Consider the following 18,474-nt stretch of genomic DNA (forward strand, 5'->3'; position numbering starts at 1 on the left):
ATTTAATAAAGCATTTATAATTCTTCTTTAATATTCAGTGTATATAATGAATTATCGTAATCAATATTTTCAGTTTGTAATTGATGAATCTAAGGAATTTACGTTGTACTCTTTCTAACTTTAAAATATGAACATTGTAATAAGGTGACCAAATTGTTGAATTGAATTCTAAATTACTTCTAACCAAGGCAGTAAATAGCACTTTAAGGGTAGTGATGGAATTAAAATCCTTTACAGTTCGCGGCAAATATCCAAGACATTTCATTGCCTTATTAGTGATGGTATCAATGTGAGGAATAAATGTCAATTTTTCGTCAAAAACTATCCCCAAATCCTTTATTTGTGTTACTATTAATTTTATTATATAATATATACATAATTGTTATAACAGGGCCTTACTTATAAACTTGGTATAAATTTACGCCTAGGCATAGTAATAAAATAAGGATATGCCTAAGAGTAACTTTTACCGGGTTTATAAGTAAGGTCCTCAAGGCCCCGATTACAATGGAAAGTTAACAGAGTTATCTTCGACTATCTATAAAGAAAAACAGATATTTGTGTAAAAAAATGAGTATATTTGCATGAACATTTAGAGTATCTTTGTCGGTAACCTATAATTGAACATGTTTAGAAGAAAAAAATGTATGCATATTCTGCTTTTCACACAGAAAACTTAATTTTACTTTGCAGATAAATTGAAGAAAAATGTTAAGTTCCCATTGTAATCGAGGCCCAGTAATACAAAGTTGCTATGACTGTCTTAACTAGGGTAAGTAACCCAGTTCTAAGACAGTAAAAATATATTATGTATTTTAAGCACCTACTTCTAATAACACCAAACTAGTTATGATTGTTTTTTTTAATTTTTAATTTATGGCCAATTTTCAAATCAATTTATATATTATATACAACCTTTTACCAGCGGTTTCGCATTTCAAGTACCGTGTATCGATTACCGGCCCTCCAACTAGCCCTATACAAAAAGTCACGTCAGTCGGTAGGTCCGTTGTGACGTGAAAGAAAATTCATTTTTCCATTAATTTTTTTTCCGAGGGAGTGATATTTTTTTTCGTGACGAAAAGTAGTCTTAGCTCTCCGGCTATCCCTATGCAAAAAATCACCTTGATCGGTTCCTCCTTTGTGATGTTAAGCTAACACAAACCAACATACAAACATACTATCACATTTAAAATATGTTAATTTTTTCTACTAACATTTTTTGGTGGAACTGTATTTTAATATTAATATACCAACACGTAGAACTAGACAAAATACTATATATTATTTTCATCCCTCTCAAACCAACTATCTTAGTCAACCGCCAATACCGCGTGTATACAAACTAGGAAATTAATGTACCTCTCATGTCAACATTTTTAACTCGAGTCTCTGTGAATTCAAATCATATCTTTATAAATATTTTATGATGTTTTACTTTGCAAAAGCTACTTATGGTAATGATCTGCTGTTAACTCATTTAATATTCATAATATACCGAATTTTTACACATTTTGTATGCTGACATACATATATGTATATAATCGTATATTTTACTTGTTATTTTAATGTTTCTTTTTATATACCCATGTTTTAATACTGTTTTTTTATATTTTTGTAGAACTCAACTCATTATAATGTTATATTTTATATTGTGCAGTTATATTTTATATTATTTACTTGTTCCGTATAATAAATAAACACATACTAATAAACTACGTATTTGTTTCGAAATTTGTTTGGCTTCCCAACAGTCTGACGATATCGGTTACGACGAAATTCGGTTACTGGTAAAAATTATAAATTAAAGTGGAATAAAACTAAATGCATACTTTATTATTATAATTTGTAATAATGTATTTGTACGTATTTCGTATTATATTTTTTCCATCTGTTTTACTATCTTTCCGAGTGCATGTATCGAGACGTTAAAGGAGCCGGCTTTGTAGTCGATCGGTAGATACATACAGACGATCATTAAGCGTACTGTCTTGGTGATTTCCAAAAGTCATGTTCAAGCGAGCATTTTTTGCTTGAATTGGGATTTATTGGAGTTTATAATCGCCTTGAAGTGAGTACTTTTTATTACAGAAGCCTATTTAAACTATAAATGAGAACTATTTTAAATGTTAATGAAGTAAGGAACGCGGACTTATTGTTTGCGGTCATTCCATTAGCTTGTTTCGATCATATTATGTCGATATGACAAGTAGGTAGAACATACCGAGGTAAGATAAAGATAGTACAGAAGTTAAGTATACCGTCTCGATATATACAGATGAAGATAGCGATCATAATCGAGGCACTGAATACCGAAAGAGATGTACGGAGAATTCTGTGATGCCAAAATATCCTACTGTGGTCAGCGATTGCGATTTAAAGATGTCTGTAAACGTAAGATGAAGACCTTTTGCATTGACGCTGATCACGTGAAAGATCACTCCAAGGAAAGAGATGTGTGGAGAGGATCAAAGGAAGGCAAATTGGCACACGATGACTTCCAGCTGAAAAGTCTGAGGCTTAGAAGACAGCGAGCAAAGCAGCTACCTCCTGGAGCCTTTCTCGCAACCTGGAAGTATGAGAGATGTGGCGGACTGTGCTGGTTCCTTATAAGACTTGACAGTCACCGGAATACTTGTTTGTCTCATTTTAAATCGTCCTTCGTAGACGGGCAGTTGCCAAAGATGTTCGAGAAAATAATGTCTGAACTCTTTTGCACGGGGAGGATATTTTTTCAATAGTCCCTATCCCAAAAATTATTGAAATTCCTGACAAGAGAAAAATTATTGCGATATCACGTGGAGTCGAATCTGGGTCCCGATTACAATACGAAGTTAACAGAGTTATCTTCAATGAAGAAGATAACATCTTTTATTTTCTCCCAAATAAAATAATCAATAACAATATGACCCATACGATTCCATATTCTGTGTGTCCAAGTGCGAAATATAACAAGAACCTTGGACGAGTGTTTTCGACTCGATGGCTGGACTTGAATAAGGATATCAATTGGAGATAAGTCCGCTTCGTTGTGAAATGGTTGACGCGTTTGCATACCATTCTTGAGGCCCTGTGTTCGATTTCTGGCAAGCTAGACGTGAGCTATTGATTTTAAAGGTTGTTTAAAGTGCAATATTTCATATTCCCCGAACTTGCTCCAGAAGCGTAACACTGATCACTTAATTTTTATGTAACAGATGATTCAAATACACTGCATTTGGTTTTTTGATATATAATGACGATGATGATATTATTTAATTGGCAATGACGCTCTTGATTGATTATCTAATATAAAAAAAAACTATTAAAGTAAGGACGCAGGAACAAAACCAAAAATTTTATACTTTTCGTTAATCATTTTCTTTAACTCTTGCGGTGGCTGTGGTGTAACACGAGTCTAAATATGATACAAGACTTTATGTATTATATCCGTCTTATTTATTTAAATGATGAAGTTGTATTTCTTGTAATCTTCAAATGGACATTTTCACATCAAATTTGAGAAGTCAAATTTGTATAAATATGTTGAATATCCAAACAATATTTATATTTACTGTGCGAAAAATAATAATACGAATGAAAGTGATGCCAATGCCACAATAAATCTCTTATACTGTATGAGAAAGAGCACAAGAATACAACTTATAACAAGGAAGACATAGATGCTGTTCTGTGGCCGTTGTTTGTGTGAAAGAGGCAAAAACAAAAACAAAGAAAAACTTCGTTCAATCAGTCGGTTATTTAATAAATAAATTATAAGTTTGTTTCAATGGTTTTTTTTTCAACGTCTGAACATCAGATTATTCAGTCTTTTGCTTGAAGTAACACGATGTTACATCACCGCGCGAAAAGGAATCTTGGAGTACAGCTTTTTACGAGACAATTTGAAAAAAATCGTGTTAGGAATATTTTTTTACAAAAACCATTAAGATGAAACTATTAAAAACTATTTGAAGAATACAGTTAAGTATGTGAAACAGATTCAGGACTCGATGGCTACTCTCAGGTAAAAAATCCGAAAAGGAAAATGGAGTGACGATAAGTCCGCTTCGTAGTGTAGAGGTTGGCAAATTCACCAACCATGCTTGAGGTTCGAGGTTAAATTCAATAAATATTTGTTTTAAAGGTGATTTGCTGCGACATTTCTTCGTCTCTGAACTGGCATACACTGCATTTATTTTACCAATGCAGTGCATATTATGTCGGCACTTTTGGATTACCTTCTTTCAGCACAATATTTTAGCTCCTTTGGGCAGCTTTTCTCGTTGAATTTTTCCTTGTATGCGAACGCCGCCGAGGAGACTTAAGTCCTCAGATAGGGTATGTATGCAGTATGTGGCGGGTAAGCTGTACCAATGAAGTGTCGTATACTCCATCAGGTGCGGATAAAGGTTTGATGATGATGATGATGGTCGAGGTACGTCGATACAGTATCTTTTAGGTGCGTATAAAATAATGTATAATATTAAAACCATCGAAAATAAACAAATCTGTTCGAAATTAAATCACCTGGGTGTGTTTTTCCATTTAGTCACACAATAAGCTAACAATTTACCCCTAAATGTCTCCCTAGCTGTCTCACCACATGACGGTAGAGTCCAAAGGGAAAGAGTATTGGGGTAGTTCTCTGTTCCCTATTCACTCCCTTTGTTGTATCCATAGAAATAAATCGCTAGGGGTGTTTTCCACGTCTTTCTCCCAGGTCAGGATTTGAGAGGGTGGAGCAGTGATAACAGACGGAAATGAAGAGATTCAGACCAAGTTAAATCTTTGTAAATATTTGCTGTAGAAACGCATTTCATGATTGATAGCTTTTACTGCTTACCCGCAGATAAGAAGAAGTATCAAACGTTTGCAGCAAGGGGAAACATTGCAAACGGTTTTGTTATTTTTTTTAACAATAACAGATTACCAGTAACAGAGACACACAAAACAAAATATTTCTTGGCCAGAAATCATTTTTATTCATCCTCACCATGTGAGTTTTAAGAATCGTATGAAAACAAACGAAGCAAAAAAATATATACGGGTAGCAAAAATAATAACAATGAATGAACTTAAAAATATCAACAAAATATATACAAAGATGATCTAAGGTGAAAACTTTCATCTCGAAAACGCTTAACCGGTTTCTAAAGATACTGTATGTTAAAATTTATATCAAAAGAGAGGGAAAACATTTTTGAGAAGGGATATCGAATTTTAGGCATTTACATGGCTTATGACCCGTCACTGGCTGGTTTAAGTTACTGTTTTATACAGTATGTAAAGCAAAGTACGTGCGATTTTTTCTACCTAAAATTCTCAGTCCGATACGGTCATTTGAATAAATTCTTACCATATTGTGATGTCAAAATAAATTGATTTACTTAAAAATTTCAGTATTTTTTTCTTTAAAGCATTCAAGTTTGTTAGTGAAAATTCTCAGTGGAAGTTTATTGTAATTTGTTATGGAAGAAAAAGACGAGTAAAACTGAAATCCACACATTTGGAATAACTAATGACCTGTTTCATCGCTTTCGCGACGTCTTCGAGACTGGTATCCTTATTTTAAAATTTAATGTTTTTTTCTCTGCATTGAACAAATTGGTTGGTTCCACGTCTCGTAAAATAATACGAAAACATTATGAGACTTAATTTTTTTTGCCATAGAACAGGACTAAATTTTAAGAGCAGTGTCCTATCCATCGGCGGTAGAAATTAAGCGCGTTGATATAGGGATAAGTATAATTGTTAGGTAGAGTAGAACTCTGTTTATCCGAACTCTAGTCCTCCGGATTGTCAAATATTCGGATCGTTATCAGGAAATAAAAAACGTATGCGGGACCTCGCTGTTCGCAAACAAGTTTCTTCGTCAAAGCAAGCAACTTTGCTGGACATGTTTAAGTAAGTTTTAAATGTTATTTTAATAGGCTGTGTTATTTCAAAAGCAATAAAAAGTGATCTTAGGATAACTTTGCGTTTTCTATCAAATCATTGCAGATTTGTAGAAATCCGGATAACGCCTTGGCATTTGTTTATCGGAATAATTGGAGTTTTAATGTATATTATGTATTATATATATTTTTTTGTATTATATGTTTTATTAATAATAATAAAAAAATATTGTTTGTATTAAAATATTAGGAAATCGCATGTGCCCGAAAGTTCCCTGTGGGAATTTTGGGTATATATTTAGAATTGTTTTCATGTTTACGATTTTTTTTAAATATCGAAACACCCAACAGTTTTTAAGGTACGCCGCATACGGAGATGTATGGACGAAACGGGCGGTAGGTATTCTAAATCTTCTTTATCCACTAGATAGTGGTTAATTTGGGGGTTTTCATTTTTTGCATCCGACTACACTTTGCTTCATATATGGCCCCACACTGATGATTAAACGTCGAATTACGTACGAAACATAAAAAAAAACGGAAAAAACGAATACGGTTTGGTCAAATCAACTCAAGTGTTTTGGGTAATGCTGAAGGTCGCAATAATATTCAAATGTAAATCATCATATTTGGTTACATGTATTCATATTTATTTGACGTTTCATCATCAGTATGAAGCAAAGAGAAGTCGCATGCAAAAAATAAAAAATCCACAACTCAATTACTCTCGAGGGGCTTAAGAAAATTCAGAATAGCACCCCTGGTATTTACGTCATTTGTTTACGATGTTTGCAAGAGATTTTCTGAATCCAATGTGAATTTTCAAATAAAATTGGTATTGAAATTTAGTTTTGGTAATACGTTGGGGCAAACATGTCGCGTTAATCGATTAGGATGACACAATACCGCTTTATTTATAATTGTAGATATCGCTCAAACACGAAACAGAATTTCTCTAAAGCTGAAATAGAAAAGATATTTATTCTGTGGATGTAAGGTTAAAAACAGTCATTCATGCGGGGATGAATAGATGCGAAGGGGAATGCTTGTGAAGGGGAGGAGAAGACTGGTTGGTACGCCCACACAAGATTTCTACCCTCAATAACCCCTCCCTACCCCTACCCGTTTCCCTTCACCGAAGGTGATTCCATCCCTTGAGCTCAAATTGCGACTTATTTTAGCCACTCGATTTTGATACATCACCAAATGATTGAACAAACAATATGTTATCACTTGAATTAAGTTGAGGTATTATTGTAATAATTATTTATTCGAGCATGGGTATATTTTATCAATGATCTCCGAGTCTAAAAGTAGAATCGTGTGGAGTTGTAAAATACCGAGAATCATGTTGTTATTGAGTGGAATTCTACATAAACAAGGACAATATTGAATCCAATATTATTTGTGATAAATGCCATGACTCTATCTTGTAATCCATAAAATGAGTTTTCGCCATGCATTGCTAGATTTATTTTACTGATTCCACACCTCGGCTAATACATAAAGACCATACCTTTTCCAAACAAAAATACAAACGTGAGCATTTATATAAGTTTTAATCGATATGATAAATAATTATTACTTGCCAGTCGTAAAATATCCCTAATTACATCAAATTTAGGCACAACAAAATGGTGACACGAAATAATGAAAAAAATATGCTGATGTCGTGTTTTTCGATGTTGTCCTCCTTACATATTGTGCCAAAATGTGAAAAAATAACAAAGAATCTTTGTCTAACTTTGAGGTTTTAGAATAATATCTGGTTCATAAGTTTTGTGTGAAATTATCTATTGTGTTGTGGAATCCATACATTTTGTTCTTTCTAATAAAAAATACACCGAAATAGACTTAAATAGAAACAAAATGTATCACTTTCAGAATTTTATTTTAATACAATCCTCACGGATAAATGCATAACAATTGATTAAATATTAAATCGCCAATTTCACAATTACTACATCTCTTGTTTTGAATTTAGCTGGTTTATTATCGATAACGATTTTGTAATAAGAAGGTCAAAAATTTCATTAAAAAAAGATTCACATTTACAAAAAAACGGCAAGACCGCATAGGCAAGACAATATAAATTCGAGTACTTTTTGATGACCTGTTTTAACAAGAGCAGTTTTTGAAGTTATATGTATTCAATTATTATTTTTTTAATGTTTAAATATTGTTTTGAACTAAGAATTAATTTAGAAATTGATGAATATAAATTTGACTTACTCTGTTTTGGTGCAATTCAGTTCATCGGAGTTGTCTTTACAATCGTTGTCATCGTCGCACAGCCAACTCCTGTGCACGCAAAGTCCGTTGGCGCATTCGAACTGATCCACACTGCAGTTAGCTGACACCCCTGAAACAAATATCGCTACGTCAAATGGACACAAAAGACTTGACACAAATTTGATACATTAGAAGACGAGGAAGGAAATACTACATAAATGATCCTGTGAAGTACAGTCCAGTTTTTGCCATTATTTGTGTAATTGCAATTTGGTCATGAGAAAAAATAACAATATCCGACATAAGCTAGACAGGTGCCACCGTTTTGTAGCAACAATTCACGGACAGTGTATACTTGTAATGCCGTATTAAACAGACTTCATGAACTCAGCAATAGTTATTCCCACGTATCCGATATATTTAGTGTAGGGTATTGTTCCCATAGAACAAGCCTTTTGAACTTTTTCAAAGATGGTGAATGGTAATTATATTTATTTATTCATGCATTTCATAATATACACTTTGTCCATCTGTATGAAACAGTACTTATGATTTTCTTGTTGTTTTACTGTAGAATGTTTTATCATTTAAACTTTCTACTGAATATGCTGTATAATTTTTAGGTTAATTTTCTAAATATAAATCTTGTATAATTTTTAGGGGTAATTTTTTTAAATAAATCTTGGGTATAAGGAAATTTATGTTTAAAAAAAAAAAACTAAGCCATATTTGTAGTATTATAAATGTTTGTAAAAGGCAGATTTGCCGTTTATGTTAGTAAAATAAAATAAAATAAGCTCTCCATATAATTTTTCAATCACGCAGTGAAGGAAGCGATAAAATCAGTAGTTATTTAGATTGAATTTAAATCGCCGTTTCTGAAAATGAAAATAAATAAGGCTATGTACTTGATATTTGACGAAAAAATGACGTTTTTTAGTATGAGCGAATACGATAAGAAGACCCTTGGTCTTTCAAACAGTTTTTAGGTGTGAAGGAAGTGCTTTCTCCGATACATAAGATAAAAACTATGTCTCACCGCAATGTGTTTCATCAGAAAAGTCTCCGCAATCGTCGTCTCCGTCGCAGAGCCAGTCCCGGGATATGCAGAGGGCGGAGCGGGGGCACCTCAGGCGCCCCGCAGCCTCCTGACACGGGGCCCGCGCGGGTCCTGGCCTGCAGTCAGCCTCGTCTTCGCCCCCGACACAATCAGTGTCTCCGTCACAACGGTGTTCCAAGCTGATACAAGCGCAACTGCTCGAGCACTCGAACTGTCCCCTCTCGCACACTCGCCTGCAGCCCTCGTCCATGTCTCCGTCTATTCCTTCTTCTATCAGATCTTCCTCTTCGCCCTGCATCAGTCTGTTGCCTCTCCCGCCGAGTGGATGGTCTATCATTTTGCCGTGGACGATGGATCCCCGGTTGGGGTTCATTCCGTAGGCGATGTGTTCTTGCCTGTGGATGGGGTTGATTCCGGGGTTCATTCCCCTGCTCTTTCCGGGTACGATGATGTGGTCGCCTCGTCCGTAGATGCCGCCTCGGTCTCCGACTTTGCCGGTCCCGACCGGTTGGATGTGACCCCCGCTGCCGTACGGTGCTCCGTTGGGGACGCGCACGCCGCTGCGCGCGTAGGGGACCTCGTACTCCGGGGGCAGCTGGTGGTCCAGGGAGTCGTAGCCGGGGGGCGGCGCGGGCAGGGTGGGGGTGGCCACGTGGGACGGGGGCGCGGCTGCTCGCACGGACCCGGAGCCGTACATGATGCGGGCGGCCCCCCGCTGTACCGGTGGCTCCGTCACTGCGTGTCCCATGTCCTCTCCCATACCTACAATATTACAGCTGATTAATTCCCATCTAGTATTATAATTTATAAGTAAGTCGAGAATGATAAATACAAAGTTAGTTTCGATTTTGATTCACAGATTAAGACTTTCGTTTTTCATTTCATTTTAGACTGTTTAATAAATAAAATAAAACAAAACAAAACAAGACCAACGATCACAGTAACATACAATATGACGTTTCGACATATTATTTAATTCAACAATATTTTGAGTTTGTCCAAATTTTTGTAGACAAGGACTGGATTCAACTCCCCGGGGAGCTGTTAATATTACCATATAACAACAGAGATGAAGAACATTTAAGATAAGGTAAGATGCCTAGACTTCTATATTACCTTCTCTTAAACGTTCTTCATCTCTGTTGTTATATGTTAATATAAACAGCTCCCCAGGGAGTTGAATCCAGTCCTTGTTCACAAAAATTTGGACAAACTCAAAATATTGTTGATAAATCCACCTGGTCCATGAAGAAGTATAGAAATTGAAAAAAAACTTTTTCAGGCGCTGCATAGTATTAAGGTGAAATAATTCAATTAGATGAATCTCACCCGCATAAATAAAGGTTTCAGCTCTTTAACTTCACAAACATCAACAGATGAAAGTATTGAAGGAATATAGATCTTCAAATATGGACAGAATGGTGAATGTTACACAGTGTGTAAAGTGGCCACTTAAGCCAGCCATTGACAGGTCATAAACCCTGTAGATGCCTAGACTTCTATATTACTTTCTCTTAAATGTTCTTCATCTCTGTTGTTATATATTATTTCAATGATTATGATAAAATTATAAATAAACTTATCAATGAAACTTCTTGGTTTAGTCTTGAAGATGCCTACTTAGGCGAAAGCGCTCGTTGGTCAAAATAATAAAAAGTAAAACTAAACCAAGATGTTTCGTTGATAAGTTTATTTATAATTTTATCATAATCATTAACTATGGAGTTTTATCAAGAAATATCAACAAAAAACATCAATATTATATTATTTCAACGCTCTATTCCTTGTTATCCGATGGCTTTGATTTTTCTAAATATCCTTTCTGTGCAAATTTAAAGACCTATTACTATTGCTTGGTGCTATTTTGAACCGCTCTCGCAGCTCGAGAAAACAGTTTTATCGTGTATTTTGTATGTAAATACGCGAGATAATACGGCAGCGAGAGCGTTTGGAAATACCACCCCAAGGCCCGTATTATCAAACTTTACTTGTTTATTTACAGATTACAGACGAAGATACTTTGAGCCCCAGGGTCCCGATTAAAATGGGAAGTTTGCAGACTTCAATCATCTAAAAACAAAATTTTTCGTAAAAAAAAAAAGAATATTCATATCAAAATAATTGATTTTCGTACAAATGTACACATTTTCACACAAAAAAAATACATTTACTTTATTATCGAGTTAGGGACCATATCTCATTTCAGAAGAATTTTATTGTAATAGAAAATCATCTAAATGGAGAATGTTCACACTTTTGAGAAACTGGTAGAATGATGGAAAATAATTGTGTCAATTTTTTTCGTATTATTGTTTGTCGATCGTGAATAAAATTAATTTAGCGATTTTTTGCATTTATTAAATAAATCGTTTTCAAGGATTCTTAAATCACAGTTTAAATCTAAGTGATCGTGAAAGCTAAGAAATTTACATAACTCTTCATCCGTGTTGAATTATCTGTCAATCTTGATAAAATCGATTTGTAGGATAAATTAAGTTATTCTCTATTAATATCTGGACGCACTCTGATTAAAAATGTTGTCAATATTTTTGAATATTGCGTAATAAACCAGTTCAAGTTGTTTTCACCACGAAAATAAAATATGTTTTATATAAATAGAACATGATCGACGCCACAGAGATGTGAATCCTTTTTATAGGATACAAATAAACAGATTAAATATTTACTGGTCAACATCCAGTGGAGCGTAATGAGAGATGCTTTTGTTTACCACGTACAAAAATAATTTCTTTGGAAACGTATTTCTGTATTTTTAAAAGATATTTGTAAACAGTAAACCTATATTTTTATTATATTATAAAATTATTATATTACAAAAACATATGTTGACTGTTTACAAAAATCTTTTGAAAATACAGAAATACGTTCCCAAATATGATAATGTGATGGTCAATAGATTATTAATAAGTTAATAATTGTTTATTAGCATATAACGACAGAGATAAAGAACTTTTTAGATAAGGGGATATAAAAGTTTAGGCATCCACAGGGCTTATTACCTGTCATTGGCTGGTTTGAGTGGCCACTTTACACACCGTCTAACATTCACCATTCTTCCTATATTTAAACATTTACATTCCTTCAAATCTTCCATCTGTTGACGTTTGTGAAGTTATTATGGCGAAGTTAAGAAATATTTTCTTGTGTTAGCACAGTTTTCTTTTTCAGCTAAGGGAAGGTAACCCTGACAGAAAAATCCACCAGATAAGGCAACGGGAAACCATTCTGGTCATCTTTTCCCAGGAATCACTATGGCCAGTACATCCAATAAGCAGTTGTCCTGGCTGCGGAGTAGCGCAGGACCGAGATGCTTGCGCTGTAGTGATCGCCAAAGTCGGGGGACCTGATAAGGCACAGCGAGAATAAAAAGAAATATTTTCAGGCTTTGCCTAACGTAGGTGAAATAATTCAATCGTACGAATCTTACCCGCAACAATAAAGGTTTCAGCTCTTTAACTTCACAAACGTCAACAGATGAAAAATTTGAAGGAATATAGATGTTTAAATATAGGCAGAATGGTAAATTTTACATAGTGTGTAAAGTGGCCACTCAAACCAGCCAATGACAGGTCATAAGCCATGTAGATGCCTAGACTTCTATATTCCCTTGTCTAAATAGTTCATTATCTCTGTTGTAATATGTTAATATTAATAGCTCCCTAGGGGGTTGAATCCAGTTCTCGCTACAAAAATTTGGACAAACTCAAAACATTGTTGATATCGTTTATGGTTGGCCGCCATATTTTTTTTTTAAAAATAAATATTTGCTTTCTTATAATTTACCCAAATACTAATTTAGGGGCCATTTTCAACGAGCCGAAAATAACTCTCTATAAGAAAATGCGAATCAAATTGGGGTAGAGTGATCCGTTAGTCTGCGACACTAGCCGCGAAACCTCAACCTGAATAAGCAAATTGATAATGGAAAACATACCTATGAACTGAATATAGAAGCCTAGGCAATTATAGGGTTTATGGCTTGCCACTGGCTGGTTTTAGTGGTCACATTATTTGTTAATTTTGTTTACGAAAATTATTGCATATTCATGCATACATAATACTTCTTATCAGGGAATCTATATAACACTAGAGTATTTTAACATGAATATGGAGTGTTTTTTGGTTGGGTTAGTTTCTATCTAACATGGATAAGACTGTTCTAAAATGGGGTTATTTGTGTTTAAAATTACAAGTAGTTGTATACCAACATCGAAAGACCTTATACTGCCATTGTTGTTAATGTACTTATGTTTTATATGTAAAAGCCTTACGGGCGTGAAAATTAATCAAAATAAAACATAATTTATTCGCGTTTGATAATCCGTAAGTATTTTTTTTTTGCACAGCAACAGACCCAAAAAAGAGCATCCAGGTTTGAGAAAAATCACGAAAATTTTTCATTTTTTGATCTCACCGGGAATCGAACCTAGAACCAGCTATTAAACTACAAGGGCTGTTTGCAAAACACATTACAAAACGATGCAGGTGAAACAATTCAGTCCGACGAATCTCCATCAAAAAATGTTTCAACTCTTGAAGAATTGAATAAATACGAATGTTCAAATATAGGTAGAATAGTGGACATTACACAGTCAACCCATGACAGGTCATAAGATCTGTAAATACGTAAACATCCATGTTCCCTTTTCTGAAACGTAATAAATGTAATCTCTGTTGTAATATGGCGGTCTCCGTGGTGTAGTGGTTAAGAGGAATTGCGGTCTGACTTCATTCATACAAACGTATTTTGTATTTTCTCCCTGGGTTATGGCACTAGAGCAATGATTTTACACTATGTAGTTAATGAACATTAGAGTATCTCTATAATTTTTCTTTTTTGAAAAAATGTTTTGAGCTAGGACCATCCAAAAACCCAAAAAATCGCCCTGTTTTATCTGACGTTTTCGGACGTATGGTATGCAAAATAAATAATGTAGAAAAACAGAAAATTCACTGATATAAAATATTTCAATCTGATAATTTAAAAAAAAAACAAAATCGGTTCAGTTTTGGGACGCGCAAAAAAATCGAGACAGCGAAACCTCTTTTTTTTCGATTATAGTTTGACATCTCAAGTGCTGTTGTCTTTTTGCACAACGTCGGAGAGGCATCTGCGAGGGAGTGAAAGAAAGACTAGGGTTAAATACCAATTCATCAAATTTCTCTGACACCGCGTATCCTCTTTGGACATTGGAGCGAGAATACATCAACTCATTTTTACTCAGGACTCCGATTGCAATGATCTATAAAGTAACAACTAATTTTCTTTTTTAGATTTATTTCAACAGAGAGGGAAAAAGTTTTCGAGAAGAAATTTGGAAGCCAAATTTCTTCTCGAAAAAAACTTTTTCCCTCTCTGTTGAAATAAATCTAAATATGAACAACTCCCTAGGGAGGAAATCCAGCCAGTCTGCAAGCATTTGGACATAATCAAACATTGTTGAACTAATTTTCTGTTTAAAAAGTTTTACTCATACAATATTAAATGACAGATAAGTAATGAAGATATTTCAACAATATTGAGAGTTTCTCCAAATTTTTGTAGACATGGACTGGTAACAACTCCCCGGGGAGCTCTTAATATTGACATATTACAACAGATATGTAGAAAACTTCAGAAAAGAGAATATAGAAGTCCAGGCATCTACCGGGTTTATGACCTGTCATTGGCTGGTTAAAAGTGTGTATAGCGGCCAATTAAACCAGCCAATGTCAAGTCATTAGCCCTGTGGATGCCTGGACTTCTATATCCCCTTCTCTAAAGTGTTCTTCATCTCTGTTGTAATATAATAAATATATAGTTGCTTACAGTTGATATTTTTTTATATTCAATTAAAATAATTCAATTAGATGAATCTCACACACATAAATAAAGGCTTCAGCTATTTGACTTCACAAACATCAACAGATGAAAGAATTGAAGGAATATAGATGTTCAAATATGGGCAGAATGGTGAATGTTACGCAGTGTGAAAAGTGGCCATTTAAACCAGCCAATGAGAGGTCACAATCCCTGTAGATGCCTAGACTTCTATATTGCCTTCTCTACTACTACTACTACTACTACTACCATCACGCCATTTCCCCGTAGGGGTAGGCAGAGAGAATGGACCGCCACACACTTCTATCCTGGCATACAACCCTAGCCTCTCCCACATTCAAGCCTCTCTAAAGAAGATATTTTAATTTTTCAACTAAATACACACATTTTCGTACAGAAAATGCGATCTTATTTAAAATAGGTACAGTTGAAGATAATTCTGTGAACTTTCCATTGTTATCGGGGCGTTGATGTTTTTTTTGTAGACAAATACCAACTGGATGTTGTAAAATTAAAATGTATAAATACGATATTTTTTATTTCAGTTATTTTTAACCCATCTTCCTTGAGGTGTTTTTTTATTTGTTTTGTGATTTACTTTCTATCGATCAGATTTTTACAATCCATTCATGGCAAGGACCGAGTTGTGCAGTATGGTGTTACAACTCATGAAGGTCGAGAAATGGTAATCTAGGCAGAAGATATATGAGTTTTGATGGAATTATTGCTAATTTTAAATAAAGTCATTACACTGCGAAATTAACTAGTTTAGCACGTTAAATGCTATTCATGTTGCTATGCTAAATGGTTATTATTTCAGAGCACATTTCACACGTTCTCAAAAGAAATCTGTTCAAAAATTCTGACGACTTCTATGTATGCCAAATTGGAAAAAAAGATTGGTTCCAAAATTTTATTAGCAACCTGACGGGATAGCTAGGATATTTTACATTTTTTAAAACACAAAGATAGAGTCACTACCGATGATTGTTTCTGATTGTTTTATATTAAGGGCGCGGAATAGGTTATCAAAAGTATGGGCGAAAACATCAAAAATGCCTTGGAAGGCACAAAGAGGAAGTTCAGAGGTTATTTTTTTATTTGTTCATAGACTATTCAACTAAGCCTTTTTTTTATGAATTGCATTATCATTGTTGCGATTTTTTTAAGTTTTGCAATTTTTTAATTACTCCGCGTATGACGTCACTAGTTCCCTTCGTTGGGTTGTCCTGATTGGTGGGTTGGATTCCTGGAAGCCAGAGTTTTATCACAACACTCTACCATTGGTTGATTTAGAAGAACTTGTGTCGCCATTCAAAGTGGTTCATTTTTATTAAAATCGCTTCTATTATTTTTTTCATTAATTTTTAGAGAAATTTCCCCGTACAATCAAATGCTATAATTTTTACAATTTTAAAAAAAAAACATTTTTGAAATCAAATTTTTCGTAGCTCTGAACTTCCTTATTAAAAGTCTTACAAGCATGTAAACAAAAAAAATAATTTAATAGTAAAATTAAAAAAGGAACATTATAAAGCCAATAAAAAAATACGTACATGAGCATTATTTGTTCTGTCATTTACTTAAACATTTTTAAATTTCATTGATTTCGCTGTGCGCGGTTTTCATATAAATTTGTATGGAGTGAACCGAGTAAATATTGTTTTCTGTAGAACTCAAACTTACGAAATCACATAATCTTTGCTACAAATCGAATACGGGACCTCGCACAATGGCTTTTAACAACAATGTCGATTTTTATGAATTATTTTATCACCGCTTTACCCTCCTTTGCGGCTCCTCTCTACACATCTCTATCCCTGGTGAGATCCTACCAATGATCAGCGCCAATGCAAAACGTTTTCATGTCACGTTTACAGACATCTTTAAATCGCAATTGCTGACCACCGGGAGATCTTTTAGCATCACAAAGCTCTCTATACATTATATCTTTCAGTATTCAGCCTTCCTCCATTCGATTCACATGACCGAGCCATCGCAGGCGTTTTTTTTTTAAGATCGCTATCGCCGAAGACATTTTGATCATGTGTTACATGTGATTAAGATCAGTCTTACGCTTCAAGTGTCAATCCAGGGATAAAGAAACATTGCTGTGTTAAACTACCTTATAAACAAGCCCCCCCAGAAATCGAACCCATGAGCTCAAGCATGGTAGGCAAACATTACAACCACTGCACTACGAGGCGAACTTTTCTCAACTCGATTTCCTTTATCAAGATTATTATCTGAGAGTCGCCATCGAGTCGAAAACGCTTCGAGCCATGATCGTCAAAACATCGTAACTGACAAAAAAAATATTTTACGGGAGAACACTTCTACCTCTCAATTAACAAGGAATACACTTTGAAAATCAAACTCAGTTCGGCTATTTATTTTATTGATATCAATTATAAAATATTGTTTTTATCAGTTGTGATGTTTTGGCGAGCATAGCTCGATTTGGTCAGAATTCTGGTTCTATTTCTCATACAGAAGCGTATTCTTTATCCACCCGGATACAGACACATAAATAAAAATATTGATTTGGAAAAAAAAATAGCGTGTGATTTAAGCAGTTGTTATTGCTATTGTAAATGAATCGTGAATTCACGATGCTAATAATAATTCCATAGCTAGTAGTTTCTTCCAGAGCCGATGAATGAAAGGGCGGCGCATGCGCGGCCGATCGATACACACCCCCGCCCCGCCTCCGCCCCGCCTCCGCCGCCGGCTACCGGATACAGAGAAGTTACATTTCTTGCCGCCAGATGGCTCTTTCACTACTCATAAACCGGCATTACCCAAGGATATTAACCCTTACGCTGCTACGCAGTTTTTCAAGAATCTAATCAGAAATCCTCTTATTTATACATTTCAAAAATATTTTATCGAATACGTTGTTTTCCAAACACACTACTGTTTTATCAATTAATAGCAATTCCAAGAAAAATCTTCCATTTCATAAATATCTAGTTCAAACCCAATGGAGTGAGCAAGATAGAAAATTCGTGCCGCAAATAGACAATTTTCGTACAGCGGTTGTAAACCCTTTCTAAATTGAAAATAAAAACAAACAAAACTGATCTCGTACTGCAATCTCAAGGCGCATTGTTATTATTGAAACGAAATAATTATGATAGTTTTTTTGTTGATTGCGGGGCAAAGTGCTCTGTTATATATTATTAAACCTACCACTTCCATAAATGCATGCTAAACAAAAATTGAGTAAAATATATCTTGAAATTTGTAAACCGGTAAATGTACTAAGTGATATTATTTCTTGGTAGTTGTCATAATACAATTTTAATTTAAAAAAATAATGTTTTTGTACAACTGTCTCACAAATTGATATCTCTTCTAAGAAAAATATTCCGTTTCACTAATAGCTAGTTCACGCATAATGGATTGAGCGAGATAGACAACAGTTGCCGAAATTACAAACAGCTTTCATACGTTTTCATTAA

The 18,474-nt window shown here is 34.5% G+C and overlaps 1 protein-coding gene across 1 annotated transcript in view; it reads right to left on the bottom strand.

Annotated features, from left to right (window-relative positions):
* Nucleotides 1–18,474, bottom strand: part of Lrp4 (LDL receptor related protein 4) — a 56,458-nt gene that overhangs the window by 25,063 nt on the left and 12,921 nt on the right. Inside the window, exons 3-4 of the mRNA XM_088226938.1 lie at nucleotides 9,148–9,930; nucleotides 8,109–8,238 (exon numbers count right to left, since the gene is read on the bottom strand). Coding sequence (XP_088083064.1) covers nucleotides 8,109–8,238; nucleotides 9,148–9,930 — 913 coding nt within the window. The remainder of the gene's footprint in view (nucleotides 1–8,108; nucleotides 8,239–9,147; nucleotides 9,931–18,474) is intronic.

Source organism: Micrasema longulum, unplaced genomic scaffold (assembly GCF_059751315.1).
Source record: "Micrasema longulum isolate JH-2025_06_02 unplaced genomic scaffold, ASM5975131v1 h1tg000480l, whole genome shotgun sequence".
NCBI classification, from domain to species: domain Eukaryota; kingdom Metazoa; phylum Arthropoda; class Insecta; order Trichoptera; family Brachycentridae; genus Micrasema; species Micrasema longulum.